This window comes from Patagioenas fasciata, chromosome 20 (assembly GCF_037038585.1).
Source record: "Patagioenas fasciata isolate bPatFas1 chromosome 20, bPatFas1.hap1, whole genome shotgun sequence".
Taxonomy (NCBI): Eukaryota; Metazoa; Chordata; class Aves; order Columbiformes; family Columbidae; genus Patagioenas; species Patagioenas fasciata.
Genome location: NC_092539.1, coordinates 10695858 through 10714868, shown reverse-complemented (window position 1 = coordinate 10714868; position 19011 = coordinate 10695858). Strand labels below are relative to the sequence as shown.

At 47.0% G+C, this 19011-nt stretch overlaps 1 protein-coding gene across 10 annotated transcripts in view; it reads left to right on the top strand.

Annotated features, from left to right (window-relative positions):
- Positions 1-17619, top strand: part of DENND1A (DENN domain containing 1A) — a 139023-nt gene extending 121404 nt beyond the window's left edge. For 2 of the 10 annotated variants that reach the window (XM_071817390.1, XM_065853555.2), the window contains 5 exons: positions 3794-3853; positions 7939-8027; positions 11781-11909; positions 13531-13786; positions 14624-17619. In XM_071817390.1, the coding sequence (XP_071673491.1) occupies positions 3794-3853; positions 7939-8027; positions 11781-11909; positions 13531-13786; positions 14624-15937 (1848 nt within the window). In that variant the 3' untranslated portion in view covers positions 15938-17619. The other 8 variants (XM_065853556.2, XM_065853558.2, XM_065853560.2 and 5 more) reach the window with 8 other exon arrangements.
- The last annotated feature ends 1392 nt before the right edge of the window (positions 17620-19011 follow it).

The following is a 19011-nucleotide window of genomic DNA, read 5'->3' as shown; positions in this document are numbered from 1 at the left end:
GCTCTTCGTTAGGATCCTGGTGGTGTTTAATAAGGCAGCCGAACTGCTGGCACCTTCGGTTCTTGTTTGTTCTCCGAGGGCTCGGGGCTGCTGCAGTAAGCACATCGACCAGGGCTGATCATTACAAGGGCGTACGCCACCATGAATAAAAATGTCACACGTTTTCCCATCTCACAGCGGTACAAAATGTCAGTCCTGTCAAACAGACATTGCAGGTAGCACTGAGCAGTCAGAACAAATTGGGAAGCCGAATATTCCCCCAGCTTTCTGATATTCTTCATTTGAAGCAGAAGAAAAACAGTTGTTAACCTATTAGCTGTGATTTTAAACTCTGCTGAGATAGTAGATGGATAGACGTTAACACATGGGGATAAATATGTTCCTGGGGTCTGGGATTTTTTGCAACATGTCTCTCCATCCATGTATGTTGAGAAACGGCCGGAATGAAAACTAGCCACTGCAAAATACACCTCCTCTTGGTAGACTTCTTTGCAAATTTGAACATAGTCTCAAGGAGGTTCTTTCTGAAACCCTTCCTCGTTTTATCTCTGTGAAAGGTTCTGAAAAAGCTCCTCGTTGCTGTTTTGCCAGCAATCCAGAAAGGGCACGGTTCCATGAGTTAAGGACTTCTCTTTCGTGGTCCTTCCATCATGCACTAATGTAACAGACCATCGCGATTTTGCTCCCTTTCTGAATGAAAGTACGGCTGAGGCGCATCGTGCAAGGCGGAGTCCACGGGATGCGGTATTTTCCAGGTGTTGGATGAGCCTTAGTACCGTGAACATCCCTGTGTGCTCACTGAGTTGTCCATCGAGGAGCGAGGCTTGGTTCTTGTCAGTGTGGGATTCTGCTGCCATTGCAGGGTCCAGGAGAAATCTGGTGCAAAAGATAAGGTGCGAAGGAGGTGACAAAATATCAAAGAAATAACCAAAATAGTACTAAGTCACCAGTGGCTACCCTAAGGAACAAGGAGAGCAGGTCAAATGGGTAAAAAGTGAAAGAGAAGAATTAAGTGGTCACAATCTCAAATTGCGTTGATCTCATCTTTTGTGGGTTTTGTACCGCGTGTTCGTGTATGAACTTTCCCATCACCGGAGACGGGAAGTAATCGGAAGTCTTGGCCGGTCTTTAAAGCACAGCTACCGTTACAGGTGAGCTGCTGCCCCATAACGTTCTTCCCTTCCACGTCGGGTGAGAGCACGCGCTGCTGCGGGGCTGCCCGGCGCGTGTCCGCCTGCCCGCGCAGGAGAGCTGCCCATCTCGTTCTCAGCACTCTCGCAGTGCTGTTGGCGTGGATGTGCACGTCTTGGGCAGCATACCACGGCACCAGATAGGATTCAGACACCTGGAATAAAGATCCCTGTTTGGTATTACGGGAAACAGGAGCTTTTAGGCACCTACCTTTCATTTCCTTCTCTTACTGCCTACTTCTCTATTAACGTAATGGAGGATTTCCAGTTAGAAAGGTGAGGAGAGAGTCCTTTTTTCCGCTCATGAAGCTAATCAGGGTGTTTAATTGTGGCAGTCCCTGTCCCATTCATGAATTCTTGGCACAGCTACAGGCTTTCCTGCATTTTTGCCAGATTCATTCTGCCTTCCCAGTCTACGAATGCGCCTTGAAGAACGAGGCCTCCCTTGAAACACGGAGGTTGTTTTTATCGCAGGACCCAGCAGATTTCTGTTGAAGTATTTCAGAGTGTAGATTTAAACTGTACGCTCTAAAGCACACACTGTCCCTGTCAGCCCGGTTTGCAAGCCGTGCATATGGGAGTATGTAAAAAGTCGCGTGTGCGCGTGCGGGGACCTGGATGGACAATAAAACAGCTGCCTCATAGCTTCCAGCTGCTTTCCGTACTGAATCTTTTTAGGTACCGTACATTTTTGGGTGGTGTTATTTTCTCTTTTCTATATTTTTTATCGAGTGTTCAGTTGCGGTCCGGCACGTTCTCCAAAGTCAGCGCTTCAGGGCTCTCGCAGCCCGATGCGTTTAACACGGGCTCGTTCAGGGCTGGGCGTCTCTCCCACGTCTCATTGTCTTTAAAACGCAGCGGCAGTTTTGAAGCCCCCCTTGAATTTCTGAAGGAAATAAGATATTCGTGTAAAAAAGGAAATAATTAGCAAAACCCCTCGGTACTAATTGAGAAAGAGAAACCCTTCTATGTGCACTGACAAACCAGTTCTCACCCGGTTATGTTTGTGCTTTTTCTTCTCGTTGCACTGGTTGCCGCAAATGGAATAGCACCTCTGATTTACTCATAAAGGCTCTGTTTTGAATACCACTTAAAGAAAATCTCAACAGACATCCACAATTAGTTTGGGATAATATTTTGCTCACAAGCTGTTACCTTGCAGACCAAAAATGAGCTTCTTGTAATGTTTTCTCTAGGATAAAACCCATAAATAACTGTATTGTGAAAGTCCCTTGGATATATAATGACCACCTTACAAGATGTGGCATCTATAATTTTTCAATAGTATTTTTACAGTGTAAAAGTGAGTGTAGGGTTTTCCTTCCTGCAGCATCTCATAGCTTAAAATCACTCGTCTGATAATTAGTGAAACAGCGCCAGGTCTGCAGTCATAAAATTGGCTTTGTGCAAATTTTCTGTCTTGTTGCTCCAAAATTATTTAGAACAAGACAATTAAGAGGCTATCTGGAGTAGAAAGGTATGCTGGTAAACAGCTCTTGCTAAGAAAGTGCTAATTTAGACATTTCTTCCCTTCGCTGGAAAACCTGTGGTACATACGTTTAGGAACATACCTCAAATAGCAATTTAGCAGCTTTTAGCCGCGTGGCCGCGCGCTGCTGTGCGCCCGTTGGTCCTTCCAGCGCGGGTAATTAAGCTGATGTTCCAACACAACTTCCCCTACTGACCTTTTAGAAACAGCGTATTTTGCTGCATTAACAAATTAACTTCAAATCCGTGGCTTTTCCTGTAAATATGGTCTTCATATAGTTGGAATATACTTGCTTATCCCATGCTGGTGACAGATCTTAGCATCAACATTAAAAATTAAGCTCTGGTAAAGGGCAAATAACCGTTGTCTGCTGGTGGGCTCCACGCCAGCCGCTCCTCCCTGCCCCGCGTTCTTTCCTATGCGTCACAGCACCGACTTCAACCAGACTGATGCAGAAGGCATAAAAGATTTGAAAAAAAGAACGAACCCACAACCAAAAACATTGCATTTGTTGTTCTGCATCAGCAGGTACTTTGTGGCAGTCGCTAGGTAGTGCGGGAACGTCTTCTTAAGTAGGTAGAAAAGTGCAAATTTCAGATTTTTCAGGTGTTCCTTTATGCTTCTGAAACATAATGGAAAAGAAGTATGCTGTGTCATGTAACAGAAGTTAAATGTGTTTTAAGATTGTGCTCGCAGCACAGAGATTCCGGAAGAGAATGAAGATGGCGTGCAGTAGGGTAGGCCGGCGCTGTACGGCTGCACAGCGCGAGGGGGTCCAGAGGGGGTGGCTGTCCATCCAGAGACTGCTTGTTGGAACTTAACAACTCCTCAGATACGAATCTGGAGTCTTTTTGGAGAGAAGTGCAGTCATCTGTGTAAGGTTTGGTTTTCTGTTGCGGGTTAAGCTACGGCAGCAGGCCGGTGCAGCTGCCTCTCCTCTTGTGGGACTTTGTAGCTCATGAGATTTGTCACTGGGGGAAGAAAAATGTGGTTTGTGAGGTGAGTATGAAGTTCAGGTAAATCACACGTTGTCATCACTCGTCCTGCTTTTGCCGCACAACCAGAGGTGTTTTCGTGTAGGTGACTATTTAATTCAGTTTCCACTTTGATACAGCAGCACAGACTCCGTCCGCCCCGGCCACCGCCTCCAAAGCTGCAGCGTTCGGCCAGGCCCGTGAGTAGCTGGTAGTTTGTTTCACTGCCACAGCTTAACACCGCCTGAACCGCGCTCTGAGTGGCATTACTAAACCTCGGTAGTCTAGATTGTCAAACTCTGCAAAAAAGCGATGTGTGAATTACGCTCCTAAACTCCCTTCTTCTTTGCTGCGGCACAGCCCTGGGACCTGCATTTGTTCTGCTTTTCTTTGACAAGTTCTGCAGCTTTTCGCCAGTTCTGCAGGTAACTGATGCTGCTCCTGCAACGTTTGTTTTCACTTTTGCGGTGATTTCTTACACAAAAACTCTTGCTAGGCTGGCATAAGTTTTTAGCCAGTGAGCTTTTGAAGACTTGCACTAAACTCAAATATGAAAGGAAGCAGAAGTCTGAAGAGAAGGTATTTATTCCCTGCAAGTTATACTTTAAATTAATTTGAGACACTGAATTTTTCTCTGTGGAACAGATGAGTGAATACACACGAAGAACGCAAAGTCTATATTTGGGCAGTAGAACATTAGTACCACGTTATGGATGATATACATATATACTCCATGTTCATTTAAAATACAAGCTGGGAGTCTGTGTAATTAGAGAGTACGGAAGATGTAGGCACAGCGTGTTGGCCAGGGGAGGTGACTTGCGCAGGAGAGCTACCCAGAAATCATTCTTGGTGCAATACCTGCGCTGCCCTAGGCAGGCGGACCCTATCTCGGCAGCTTTTCCTTCAAAACACTCACTCTTGGACAAGTGTGATACATTAACTGTGCCAGATGGCTTGAAAACTGGAGACTCTGCTGGACCTGTACCAGTGGTGGTTTTTTCCAGCAGTACAGGAGAGTGGTACCAGCTCGAAGGGGTGTTGTTTCTGCAACAGCCTTGGAAGATATTTATTTTCATGCAGGACTTTTGCTTTATTGATATAATCCCCCACAAGGCAAATACATCTTGCTCCTTGCTTCCTTATACAGACGTGTACGTGCGTAAGAGAGAGATGCAAGTTTTCAAATCTAATCTTGCTAAAACTTATCAAAAGTGTGTTTCGAATGAGCAGGCAACTGGTTAACAAGTGCACTTGGGTGTGTGTTAACTTTTGGTCTTCGTGCATGTTCCTGTTACATTTCAATAGCATGTGTTTCTTCTCCCTCTGTTTAACTCTGGGTGTTTAGCCTAACAGAGTCTCTCTCTGAAGATTTGTGTTTTCTGTGTTTAAAAGGTGGCATTGATTATATGTGTTCCCTTAAATGTCATTGCTATGGGAGACCCTCTCGGCTACATTACCCCAGGAACAGGCGTCCCCAGGTCCCGTGCGGTTGGTGTCCCCAGGGTGGGTTTGGTAGCACAGTGCTGTCCCCTCTCTGAGGGAGGGCACGGTGCCATTCCCCTCTGCTAAAGTTGCTAAACAGTCTTGTTCAGATGGAGTAATTTATTACATCAAAGTCTTGCTAAGACTGTTTAATCTCCCAGCTGTAGTGCATTAATAGTCCTCACTGTAATGTGTTTGTGTCAACTGTCTTTGCTCCTGATGTGATGGATAAAAGGTTGGAAATGTAATATAAAAGCTCCTGTTGCATTCATCTAGCTGTGTCAATAAGTGGAACAGAAATGCTTCATTCATCAAGAGGAAATTCAAGATAAATGTAAATGATTATAATCACTCCCCAAAATATGCTTGTACCAAATATACATAAATTTGTTGTTGTTCATAACTGTTATTTTGCTTTTAATAGTTGGAACACACTTTTGTGTGTGTAAATAATACTTTGCGCAGGCTGCTTTTCCCCTCTCTGAGCCTTGGCACGTATTACAGAGGTGGGGATCGGCACGTGGTTGATCCTCGCCCGCTCAGCAAGCCCTGAAAGCAGAGACCGGGTTCCTCTGCTCTTCCAACCAACTCGCATGATACCGGAATTCCTGAGAAATACTGTTTTCAGGTTCTGTCTGTTACCAGGAGGATTCCGTGGGCACCGATCCTTCCAATATGAGTCATTGCTAATAATAAAAACAAAAACACAGACCAAAGCAAGGTTAAGGAAGCAGAACATATATGTTCTTTACATTCTGCTGTTTTGGAAATGAGTTGTGGTGGTATTAGGAAAGAGGGAGGGCTGTTGGTTATAATTAATAGAGGTTTGTTTGGATTAATAGTGGCTGTTTGGAAACTTCATTCAATTAGAAAAGTTAAAATATAATAATTATCCATAAAGATGATGGGGACAGTAATAAGCACGTTTAACCCTTCTGTACTGGATGTTTACCTTTATTCTTTTGGCTCTGTGCTCATGTAATTGGATTTCGTTCATACTTTTGCATTTGATAAGCGTTTAACCTTGCCTATTTGGCTTCATAAGGCTCAAAATCCAGCAAGGAATTGGCTTGGTTCCTGGTTTTTCCCTGCAGTCCCCACGAACAATGCTCTAAATCCTGCTTGGCGTGTCACCCGGCACTTCCCTGGGCTGGGGGCCCCTGGAGCCATCCCAAACTCTCATCTCTGTCCCTCATCACCATCACTCCCCCAGGGAACCACCCCAAAGGTGAAAGTGTTCACAGCATGATGACAAGCCAGCTTTACACATCATCCTCCAGCTCAGATTTAATTAAACAGCTTGCTTTCTTCCTTCCTCTCTTTTTCTCTTTCTCTTTCTCGCTCTCTTCTCCCCCCATTCCTCTTGCTTCTCTCCCCCCCCTCGCACGCACTGTTTTATCAGCCCTAATGAAGCAGTATTCTTCATCGATCCTGCTGATTGCCAGCCCATTCCTTTTGTTTGTTGGCACCGAGCCATTCTGCCGCACTCTGACAGCTCAGCTCGTCTAATTAGCTCTGTTGTTCTTTTCCCCATGTTTCACCACGTTGCAAGTTCAGTTGAAGTTGCCACAAACTTAATCCTTCCATTCCTGCCATAAATTCACATTCTTAAGCCGCCTTTATTGTAGAGGGGAGCAGCCTTGTGTGGGGACTGATCTTCAAGACCTTAACATCTGACCTTTTTATAAGCCCTTTTTCCTAAGAAATAGTGGCAATACATCTCTGGGTTTCTTCATCATATCCGCTGTACGCCATTTCCTTTGAAATGAAAATTCAATACAATAATCACGCTACTGTCTTCTGCATACTGCTCTGTAGTGCAGACGCACTGCACGCAGTTCGGTGGCTTTTCCTGGCAAGAAACTTGAGGTTTATGTGCCTGGGGGGACAAAAAGAACCTGGAAACACCTCACCACCCAACAAAGAATGCTTAAAAATAAGTAAATAAGCAAAAACTTATAGAGGTGGGGGGAATCTACATCTGTTTTATCATTGCAAACAAATTCATTCCTCATCCCAAGAGCCCTTGGGTTGTTGGCCATTAACAGCTGCTCGGTTGTGGCTGGTGAGGGAGCACAAGCTCACGCAGGTCGGAAGTTGAGTCGGATTCCAAACTTTGAGGGTTTGGGGCATTTCTGTTGAAACTGGCGTTCAGCTAAGCCAGCAAATCAGATTCCCGTTCCGGTAAGCTAGTACTTTCCTAATAAAAAATGAAAAGCTTGTTTGTACTGTCCGACCCTGCTGCTGAACGTGCTGGTTCACGTTTGACCCAAAGGGATCGATCGGTCACCAGGATCACTCGCTGGCGCGGGCACATGGACAAGCTTTGCCTGGGTAGGGATCAGATGTGCTTATTCCTTTCCATGAAGTAAAGCTTGTTTGCTTGCGGAGTTAATGCAAGTAGATTAAACTTGATTTCTGAACATTAGAAGATGATGGAAATGTTATTTAAGATTGGATTGGCAGCAACATTATCTTAAATGGGAAAGCTTTGGATTTTGTTACAGACAACGAAAGAGACGCTCACGTAACATAACATTGACTTGAGAAGCTGAGTTCCTGTGAACAAGTGGACAAAAGGATCATGATGTCAGTGCCAAACTCCTCTTTCCAATCCGGTGTACAGCAACACACAGGATTTACAACTGACTGCACAAGGGGAAGCTCACATTTGGGGAATCTTTTATCAGAAATGTAGCCTGTACCAAACAGGAAATAAAGTTATGCATCTTTTGTTATGTATGTCTGTTGTTTGATCAGTTTGGAGTATTTGCTGACCTGTCTTGTGTGTGTGTAATAGGTTCGCCCACCAAGACCTCACGTTGTTAAGAGACCCAGGAGCAACATTGCTGTGGAAGGACGGCGGACCTCGGTGTCCAGTCCGGAACAGTGAGTACTTGCTGCTCTGCTTCTCTCTCCTTGTGCCAACGAAGGGCGCGTTCAGGCGGGACCTAGCCAAAGAGGAAGTTAAAAATGCTACAGATGGAAGTGATTTTGTAACTAACAAAAATTTGGTATGATTTTTTTTCAAGAAACCAAAGTTTACTTACTGGAAAATTCTGGTTTGCCAGGTTAAATATAATTTGATCAGGCTGTTCGGTGAAAGCTCTCGGGTTCTGGAGGCTCATTCCTTTGCGTTAAATGGAGTTGTTAGCCACATCCCTGCCAATCCGCGGCTCTTGCCGGCCGGGACTGAACCGGTGCACGTGCAGCATCGTTGGTGCTGTCCTGAACGGTTGTCCTGGTGCCAGTGTGGGGGGGTCACCCCGGGGCTGCACACAGGACTCAGGGGCCACAGGACGGTCACACTGACCCCCTCTGTCCCTTGTCGTTCATCTCCACCTGCAGCACATCATTGCTTATGGCATGGCCACTGAGTTAGTTACATCCCAGCCTGCGCTGGCTCTGTCAGTACAGTGAGGTACGTTAGCTCATGCCCGAAGTTGCAGGATATTGGGTGTATCTCAAGATGCTAAAGTCCCATAAACAGAAAAATGGTTGTTTTCTTTAAACACGCCGTTTTCCCACATGTGCATCAGTTCCTGTCGTGACCGTTCAAGAGGAAAAAAGAGCAGGAGGTTGGGTCTCCCCCATCCCGAGAAGTGAAGGGCATGGTTGGCTTTTCCAGCCGCTCCAGAACGGGGAGATGGGGAGATGCTCTGGCTGCCGCTGAACCGGGGTCACTTGTACATGCCAGGGGATGGCTCATCCATTTTACAGTGGAATTTGGTTGCCCTCTTGTGGAGTAGGTGGCAAATCCTGTAGAAGGGCTTGTGCTGTTCCAGGGTGGGAGCTGCCCCTGCACAGAGGTTAGAGGGATTTTTTGGTAGTATTTAATATGATGGCTCACTCTATGTAGATGAAGGATATTGAAGTCAGTTTAATCATTATGTGTGTTTTGTATGAAGGATGTAGAATATGTAGAAGGATGTAGGAAATGTGTGTTTTGTATGGAGCGGGCAGAGGTGCCACCCACCTTGTTCCCACTTTCACCTCTTTGTTGATATTTCCAGCTCTCTACAAAAATTGCCAAAAGTTCATAAAAGCTATGAAGCAATTAGTTACCCGCCTTTACAGGGTGTAGTGATCAGAAGCTGTTGGTTTTGCTGTTTGGATGACTTGTGATACAAATATTTTTGTTGTTGTTTTAATTTAAAATATCCTTTCTGCTGATGTCCTTGTGGAAATATTCTGCTCCTCTGAATATTCGTCGTATACAAAGTGACACTTTGAGAATCAAGTAGATATTTTAATGCTTTAGTTCACTCGGGCTCGGGTGCAGGAGGGAGCTCGGTGACAGGTCTGGGTTTGTGCAGAACGGTTACCGGGTCCCCTCGGTCCCGAGTCTCCTGTCTCATGCTGGCAAGAAGAAGCCCCCGCATCCAAATGTCTCATTTTCTTTGTCTGACTGTCTAAGAGGGACAAATTCCTTCATTCCCTAGAGCTGCGCTATGGCTATTCTTCAAAAAAATATATTGATTTAAAAAATCCTCCCTCAAATTTTGGAAGCTCTTTTTAGGAGAGTAATGACAGGAAATCCATACAGCCCCTTTGTACCATCATTTCTTTAACAGGAAAAAGCAACACCGTTAATAAAATACACAAATTTCTCATAACTAAAATCTCTTTTAAAATTATTACCGAATTCTCCCTATTAATTCCCATATCCTGCGCTCACATTTCCCGTATGTATTTTTTCTATCTCAAGTACATTTAGGTGTCAATTAAATTTGAAATATCTACATTTGTCAGCATTTCATTTTTGGGCAGTGTGATGTGCTGCTGATTTGTCCGTGCATCCTGACACATGAATAAAGCTCCCGAGATGCAGATCTTCCTCATTAAAAAGAACCCCACACTATCATAACGGAGCGCAGAGCCATGGAGCGCATCCCCAGCTTTATTGCGCCGTGTTTCTGACACGGTATTTAAAAAGGAACAGCCGCGGCTGTCAGCGCTGTCACATGCTGGTGCTAACCGGAGACGTGTTAAACTAAACATTAGAAAGAGATCAGCGAGGCATCTGCATGGGAGCGGGCGCGGAGATGAGGGAGGCAGGAGCGGCGCAGCCATGTGGAGATGACGAGGGCTGGGGCTGTGGCGGACGCGTCCTTTCTCGGTTTCTCCGGTTCGCTGCCGGAGCCGCCGGGACCCGCGCGGGTTAACGAGGACCGGGCGCTGCTGCCGCGTCCGCTGCCTCCAGCTAACGAGAATTTAAACTTGGACAGGTTTAGATTGTTCATCCCTTATCTTGGACCAAAATCTCTTACTACAGAGCACACCAGCAGTGAAACTGCTTTCCTTTTTCTAATTATGAGATCCCTCTTTCATTTAAAGAGCAGCCAACCTGGTGCGTATTAACTTGCTGTATATTTCATCTTTGCACTGACTGCACCCAAGTGCAGCTGATCTGGCCAGCAAGACCCAATCTTATTTCTTCGTAGTTTTCCCTGGTTTCTTTAGTGTGTGCACACAGACATGCAGTGCATTTGAGTTTAGCACAGTCAGCAAGCAAAAGGCATCGGAGGCAGCGTTTTAAGGGCAACTGCACCCAAATGTTTGTTATGTGGAGTCACCAAACCTTTCGTGTATCAGCAAGTGGAAACAGTGGATGGTAGAAGCTTCTGCTCTATGCAGAATAGAGTGATTTACTGGGGTTTTGGTTAAAGCAAAGTGAAGCAACTGGTAGTTACAATGAATAATAGAAAAAAGTATTCATAAAATCAGCAAGGTTTATTTTGCTTTTATCCCTCAACCAGTGTATGTTTACCCAGACCTCTATGGCCATGCCCTGTCAGTTTTACATTCCCTACAAATTTAAGCATTGTCTTCATTAGGTGCAAGAACAAATCCTGGAGGTCTGACCTCTGGGTATGAAATAAAGATGACTAATAAATTCTTGTTGGGCTTTTCAGGGGTTTTTGTATGTTTTGTTGTTTGCTTTAAATATATATATATGTTTTTAATTACAACTCAAGTGTGTTTCCAGAGGCACTTCTGATTTTAAGTTTTCATCTGAAAGGGTTTTTATTCCAGGCCACTGATAACAAACGCATAGGTTGATAGTTACTGATGTGTGATGCAGAGAAATGAGCTTGGGTGCCTTTCCTGCCAGACTTGGGAAGAAAAGCAGCATGTACTCCATATACACCGTACTTGAGAAGCTGCATTTCACGTAAACCCTTGCAGAGTTCTGGTTTTATTCTAGTGTGAAGCAATTTCAGATTTCAAAACCAGATCCAAGCAGGAATCATGTACTAGGGTAACGTCACTCTGAGTCTCGGCAAAGCAGAGGTGGATCCAGTATTTGCTGGTAGTCAGAGCTCAGGGAGCCTGAGCAGGGATGTTCCTAAAGAACAAAAGACACCCAGCTCTCCAGAAGACGCAGTGGGGAAAACGTGGGTCTGTGTTTTTTGCGGGGGGGTGTGAGCGCAGGGCCGGGTCCCTTCCCGAGCGGGGGCGCTCGGCCCGTTCAGAGCGGTTGTGTTTTTCCTGAAAAGCAGAGCTCAGCTACCTGCAGAGCCCCCGGGGACAGTCACCGCGGTGAATGGCTCAGAGCCCGCGAATCACTTGGTTTCTCTCTCCTCTGGAGCTTTGAGTGTGACAACTTGATAACTCCCTTTTCTCTCCTGTCTCCCCCAGCCTTGTAAAGCCCTTGCGACACTATACGGTCTTCCTCTCTGAGGACTCTTCTGATGATGAATTTCAGCAGGAAGAGGATCCTGTCTCTGGCTTCTCTGAAAACTTTTTCTTCTCTGCTCCTTTTGAATGGTCTATTCTTTATTCTTTCATTGTATTAATTCAGTCTTCAGACAATGGGTTTTGCATTGGTCAGGGTGCCTGCTCCTATACCTGGATTTTGGAAATGCTCCTGCAGTCTCTGTCCGGTGCTTGATGAATGTTCAGCATTTCTCCTGCTTGTCTGTTTTGATCCGCAGCAGCATGCAAAGCGCAGTCCTGCATGGCGCCCTGTGCAGCAGGGCACGGCTTGTGGCTCCGCATCGCCTCGAGCTCTGTGCGATGTGACCCCTGCACTCGCCCTTTGTTCCAATGTGCTGCTTGTGCTCCTGCCCAAACCTCCTGCCATTGCTGTGCTGTGTGACCGGTGGGTTTGGATTGTTGTGTTGGATAGGGCTGGAGAAGGAGGTTCTGGTTTGGTAGTGGAGCCTCCAAGTGCTGGAAGTCATGGTGTGAAGCAGAAGGCGGGTTCAGGCGGGCGGGAGGGCGAGTGCAGCCGGTTCAGCGGCAAAGGCAGAAAAGGGTTCCCGCTCCCTGGTGTTTGGGTGCAGGCGGCCAGGCCACTAAAATGGGTTGTCTGCAGAATATTCCTCAGGGGTTGTTTTGCAGTGTGATTTAATGCTTAGCAGATGAGCACAGCTCATGTGAGACACTAAAGATACGACAAAGATTCGCAACAGCCCCGTCTTCCTAAGGCCGTGTACATCAGCTGTCTGTCTTGTACCTGCATTATCGCAGTCTGGTGTTGCCGGCTGGATGCCTGCGGTTGGCGTGCTGACGAGTGAAGGAAGATGGGCTGCTCATAAATGTGCGTGATATAGATGCATTATAATAGAATATGGAAAGAGGAGGAGGGTTCTTCCATGGTATCTGTTTTTGCAGGTCTCACCAATATTTTCTTTTAATTGAAACCTTGTTTAAATGCCACGCTAAAACTGGCTGCCAGTCAAACGCCAGTCACCACAGATAGCTGTGGCACTTCTTGTTATTAATTGGAGGCGCGTTGTGCTGCTGCTCTCTGTACACAGAACCAGTATGCAAACTGCGGGTGTTCGTTTTTATGCTGAGGTATGTGCAAGAAAAGCATCCTGCTAACTCGGCCTTGGCTGTAAATGTAAAATAGGTGTCTCCATAATGGATTGTGTTGTTTCTTGATAAGATGACACCAGTGTAATCATTGGAACTCTGCAGTGCTCCCAATTATTGCAGGAAAACACTGAACTCTGTTCTGTGCTGAGTTGGCTTGGAGCGAGAGAATGTAGGTGCCTGCGGAACACGGGGCAGCCGCGCCGGCTCTGCCGTGCGAGGGGCTGAGCGCGGAGCACAGGGAGCGCAGGGAGCACACAGAGCACATGGAGCACATGGAGCACACAGAGCACAGGGAGCACACAGAGCACATGGAGCACAATCACTGCTTTCCTCCGAGTTCTTCCCACTTACGCCTTTTTCCTTGAGTGCTGAATCATTTTTGTGTGTCCTTCTCCCCTTGGTCACTTTGCTCACACACCTGCTGTTCACAAGGCACTATCAACTGTATTTTTCCATCCAAAAGCTTTTTGTAAAGCCATCCAGCTCCTTAGTAAACACCTGGCTTTTGTTTTGTTTTAAATTAAAAAGACAGTAATTTGTAACATGATTTTTGTTTCTTTCCTAGGCCTCAGCCTTACCGGGCCCTGAAGGAATCTGACAGTGCTGATGGGGAAGAGGCGCTCAGCCCAGAAAAACCCAAAGAGCCTCTGGCTCCACGCGCTGCCGCCTCGAGCAAGGCCACAGAAATCAACCTCCTCGAGGACATTTTCCCGAACTTGGAAGTCGAAACACAGGCTCAGCCTCTCAGCCAAGCGAAGAGCCTGGAAGACCTGCGGACCCCCAAGGAAGAGGGGGATCAGCGATGCACGTTTGATTACCAGGTGTGCACGGGGCTGCGTGTGTGCTGGGGTTCGCACAGAACCCGGGTGGCTGCTGGTGTTCTCTGAGGAGCATTTTCGTACTGTTGGGTAGATGCGTCCATTTGCTGGGCATTTGTTCATGTGTGTCCGGATTTGTGTGTGAATTAAGAAGCTGCTGTCAGGGCACTCAGTTATAAGTCAGTAACTTTCTCCACTGAAACTGCAGCTTTTACTTCTAAAGGCAGAAACAGTTGCCCTGTTCCTCAGAATCTCCTTTGTCCACTGGCAATCCCACACAGTTCTCTTTGAAGCTGATGCTGAGGACAAATACCTGGGGATCTTCAGGTCCCCTCCAAACTGCATGGTTTCTAAATGACCTTTTTCTCATCTGGCCATTTTGGTCTGAGCATCATTTGAACAATCTGGATTGCAGAAGAGAGATTCTTTGAGGAACTTCCCTGAATATATGCAGCATAGGAAGTGCCACACTGAAACAGACTCTGAGATCTTCATGTGACATGGAAGAAAGAAATGTCATTTCTATCTTACAATAATATTTAATTTTGTGTTCTATCCAGATATTTCATTTGACAGCTTTTTCCATGCAGCAATTAAGGCTTCTCAATTTCTGTGCCTTAGACACAGGCACTTGGCTAACAACAGGTGCCACAAAATGTCACGACTGAACGACTCATTAGAGGCAGAACTGGAATTAAAACTGCAGAGTCCTGCTTCTGATTTCTGCCTGTCCTCCCGGGCTGCTCCTCCGCCGTGGCCACGTCCTCTTCTCTCTGTCTCCACTTTATCCTCTGTGTTGTGAGGAGATCGATGAAAGTTAATGTTAATGCTTTCTTGCAGAGAATGGATCTCGGCGCGTCTGAGAGGAGCAGGATTGTGCCGACCATGAAGCTGTCTCACGCTTACAACAAGCTGTGGAGCATGGGCCATGATGACATGGCTATTCCTACCAAGTACTCCCAGAGCTCCCCGGAAAGGCCCTTGGCCGCCCTGGGGGACGTGGCGCCAGCGAGGAGACCCCGCAGCAGGGACAGCGTCCTGGCTCCCGCGGAGAAGGATGAACCGACCCCTGCCGTTCAAGGGAACATCACCATTCCCAGGCCACAGGGAAGAAAGACACCTGAGCTGGGGATAGTGCCACCACCTCCAGCACCCAGGGCTTCCAAGCATCAGGCTCCAGCTGGGCCGACAGACATCCTCACCACTCCCAGTACAGGACGTGGCCATTTGGTTTCAGATCTTCTCCCAGAGCCCTTTGGAGCTGGTAGTGTCTCCTTAGAGCCCGAAATCCAGCAGTCTGTAAGTTACTGCTCTCATCCATCTCAGCTTCTGTCCAGTGCTGCCAGCACTGCTGAGATGCTCCAGCCTGTCAAAGTGAAGACAGAGAACACAGGTAATGAAAGCGACTTCCTTCTTAATCTCCTGGATCCGTTAAAAACAGCCGGATGGCAAAGCACTGGCCCGCAGCAAGGTCCCCGCAGCCTGCAAAGCTCAGCCCCTGCGCCTTCTGCAGCCGCCTTCGCCTCGGTGGCAAGTGACTTTGTGCCTCCTCCCGCTGCACCGTTTGTCCAGCCACTTGGTTACCCCTCCCCAGCAGCACCACCCCCTTTTTTACAGCCACCTCCTAATCCATTCACACAGACATTGCCGGGAGCCCTTTCGGTGCCTCTAGTTAGACCCCCGAGGGGCTCTTTCACCCCCTCTCTAGGTCATGCTTATAGCTCTAGCTTCATAACACCTAATTCTAGCTTCTACCCACCACAAAGACCTCAACCAAACATTTCAACGCTCTCCATGCCAAACCTGTTCAGCGCGGCCGTGCCGCCCGCTCGCCCCTTCCTGCTGCAGAGCCCCGGCCCGGCCCCCGGCAGCGCCGTCCAGCCCGCGGCTCCGGCCGCGCCCGCCCAAACCAGAGCGGTACAGGGCCCGGGCAGCGCCAGGGTAGATCCCAAACTGGCGCTAGCTCTCCTGTCTAACGAACCCCCTTTGATCCCCTCCAGGCCAGTGAAGGGCTTAGAGTCAGTGTTACTATCCTCAAAACCTGAGGAGACTAAAGATCCATTTGAAGATCTATTGAAAAAGACAAAGCAAGACGTGTCATCCACACCAGGTAAGGTTGAACAGCTCAGAAAGCGATGGGAAACCTTTGAATAACGCTCCCAGTGGCCTTTTGATGTCCCTTTGGAATTGACAGAGGATTTTGTTGTTGTTTTTTTGAGCCAGCATAAACCCAAGCATTTCTTTGATGGGAAGCTGAGCCAGGGCGGCATCACCCGCCGCAGCTCTCACACCAGTGCTTTTTGCCCAAGTTCCCCCGTTGTCCTGTCCCCGCCAGCGCTCCCTCCCTGAAAACCCCCAGGACTCTTGTGCTGACCACGGAGGTCGTTGGGCTTGAGCTGGGTTTTCCACACGTAGCTTTTCAAACATGCCGGTGCAGAAGTTGCTCCTTCCCTTGTATTTCCATTCCCTGGCCCAGCCGGCAGCACAACGTCGCACGTTGTACGAGGGGCTTTTCCTGCCTGTGGGTACAGTGTTCAGTTGTCCTGTGTTCCAGCTGGGATGTTTTGCTTTCACATGTGAAGTGCAGCAAACACACCCGGACTGGGGGGCTGCACTGAGTTAATCCGATAGGGTCTGAGTCTGTCCTGTCTTGAATACAGACATTCACGTAGGTGAGATATTAGATGAGCTTTTGTTGCAGAGTTTTTATTTCCCTCCCCCGGTATCCGGACACTGAGAGGTAACAGGGACCCTCTGGTGCAGAATTGTCGTAATTCCTCGTTGCACAGAGCAGTTGCTCAGGGTTTGGTCCTGCAGCTCTGGTGGGAAACTGGAAACACCAGCAATTGGTTTTCCTTTTTTTTTTAGGTTTTTATTTGTTTGTTTTTGTTAAATGCATCAGAAAATAGAGGCCATAAAAGTATCCTAATTCTTATATATGTGTATGTTCATATTATATATAAATATTATAAATGGCAGTATATGAATGGGATGTAACAATATCTTACTTGATTATTACAAACAAAAAAAGCAAAAAACCCTGGGGTACAAAGTTCCCGGCTCCTGAGTTCGGTGCTGAGGCGGATGGAGCTGCGGCGCGGGGCAGGACGGGCCGGTGGGGCAGGACGGGCCGGTGGGGCAGGACGGGCCGGTCGGTGCCGGCACCGCGGGGCTGCGGGGCCCGAGCGCTCGGCTCCCCCAGCCCGTCTGAACACCCAGAGAAGCGTTTGCTGGTGTGATGAGACGTGAATTGCACCAGCAAACGGACGGTGAGGTCCCCACGGACAAAGATGCAAAGGAAAGGTTCAAGGGTACGTTTGGTCGCGTTTCCTGAGACACTCATTTGTGGCGATAGTATCCTCCTGGCGTCCCTTCCGGGAGCCGCTGTCCTTGCAGTGATCATTTTTGTTTTCCTGAAGCGGTGCTTTTTTGGTTGTTTTGTATTGGGCACAATCTGATGTACATGATGTTGCTCTGGAGAGGTAATCACATCACCATGAAGCCTTTGAGAAAGGAAATCATTTTGGACACGTGGGGAGATTCTTGTAAAGCTTTATCTGATTTCCAATGTATCTATTTTATTCCTATAATCTCGGAAGTTTTCTTACTCTGGTGTATGCAGATGGCTGCGCGTGCGAGTCTGTGCAATACAAAAGAAAAACACTCCTAATATCTGAAATGCCACCGGTTTGGGAAAGCTCACAGTGTCTCATTGCTGTTCCATCTCCCTGTGAGGTCCTGTTACTCTGACAAGCCATTCAGCTGGGGTTGTATTTTCTTTTTGTGTTGGACAACAGATGGTTTTAGTATTGCATAGTAAAATATTTAAAATGGAACTACTATCTTAGACTTTGTTTTATACAGTTCAGAATATGAGTGTTGTATCTACATTGTCTGGAATTTCAGATCTCCTTTGCTATATGATAAATTTTTCTCAGTTCTGGTGGGTATGTACAGGCACTGGAAGCTCTGCATACAACATGCCTTTTGAATTCGGGTACTCTGTTAAAAACGTGTAGTGTTGCACACTGGTGACACACTGAGTAGGCCTATCCACATGCTTAAGTAAAGAGAAAAGCGCTCAGGTTCTTCTGTATCACTGCACATCGTTCCGCAGCTCTCGTTATTTTACTCTGCCCATATTAAGGAATATTTTATGTAGTTGATTATTTTTATTCAGCTTTGAGGCACTGAAGGTATTAACGCTGAACAGAAAGGGCATTGGTGGAAGGGAGATGTTGCGGTTTGTCCGGCCCCAGCTCGCGGGCAGCGTTGGCAGCCGGAGCCGCAGGTACCTCTGCTGGTCGTGGAGGGGCAGACGGCCCCTGCGGCACCGCTTCGGTCTCTTAGTTAACTCAGGAATTCCTAACGGGACTCATTCCTAACGGGACTCATTCCTAACAGGGCAAGGTGTGACCAGCCCGTGCCCGTCTGGGAGAGCAGCTCGGTTGCCGATTGCTGCTTCTGCTCATGTCGAAGGATTTTTGATGGTTTTGTATGAGAAGTTTATTATTCATCAATGACTTTATATTCAACTTTGTACATGTTCCTGTCCTCACCATACTTGTTTGGTACTGCTTTGCTTATTTACAGATGCTTTCTTCCATTAGAAATAACTTTTATTTAAAACAAAACATATCCCAACACTTTTAAGTTGTATGTCTCTGATGCTGTACGTTGCCAAAACCATTTTTATATCTCGTTCACTCCTTAGATTAAGAACATTTTAGACACTGGAACTGGAAGCTGTCAAGACAAGCATTTTGTAACTCATTACCTCATTACACACGTTAATTGTGAGAGGTTTGTCAGTTCTCTGCACACAGCAGGGGTTTTTCTAACCTGCAATGAATGGCTGAGCTGCTGAGATTTCTCCCTTCGCCCCCGACATCTGCACAGGTGTTCTTCTGGTTCAGAGGTGGTCGGTGTGTCAGTAACAAATAACTGATAGCTCAGGGCCATTAATCTCCCCTTACCCAGCGGGGACCGGTTCCTGTTGAGCCACGGGAATGGTTCACGCGCTCTCCTCAAGGGGTGGACAGCTTCCTGAGCTCTGTCCCTCTGCACTGCCGATCCATCTACTTTACTTGTAATGCCTTTTTTAATGTGTTTTGCTCCTTGTACACTTCATCCAGGGTTTATGATCAAAGTCATTTTTTTTCAGATATCAGCAAATTAAACTGGTTAGTAGTGAACAAGAAGCCCATTTAGCTGCTGCTGCTTAGAAC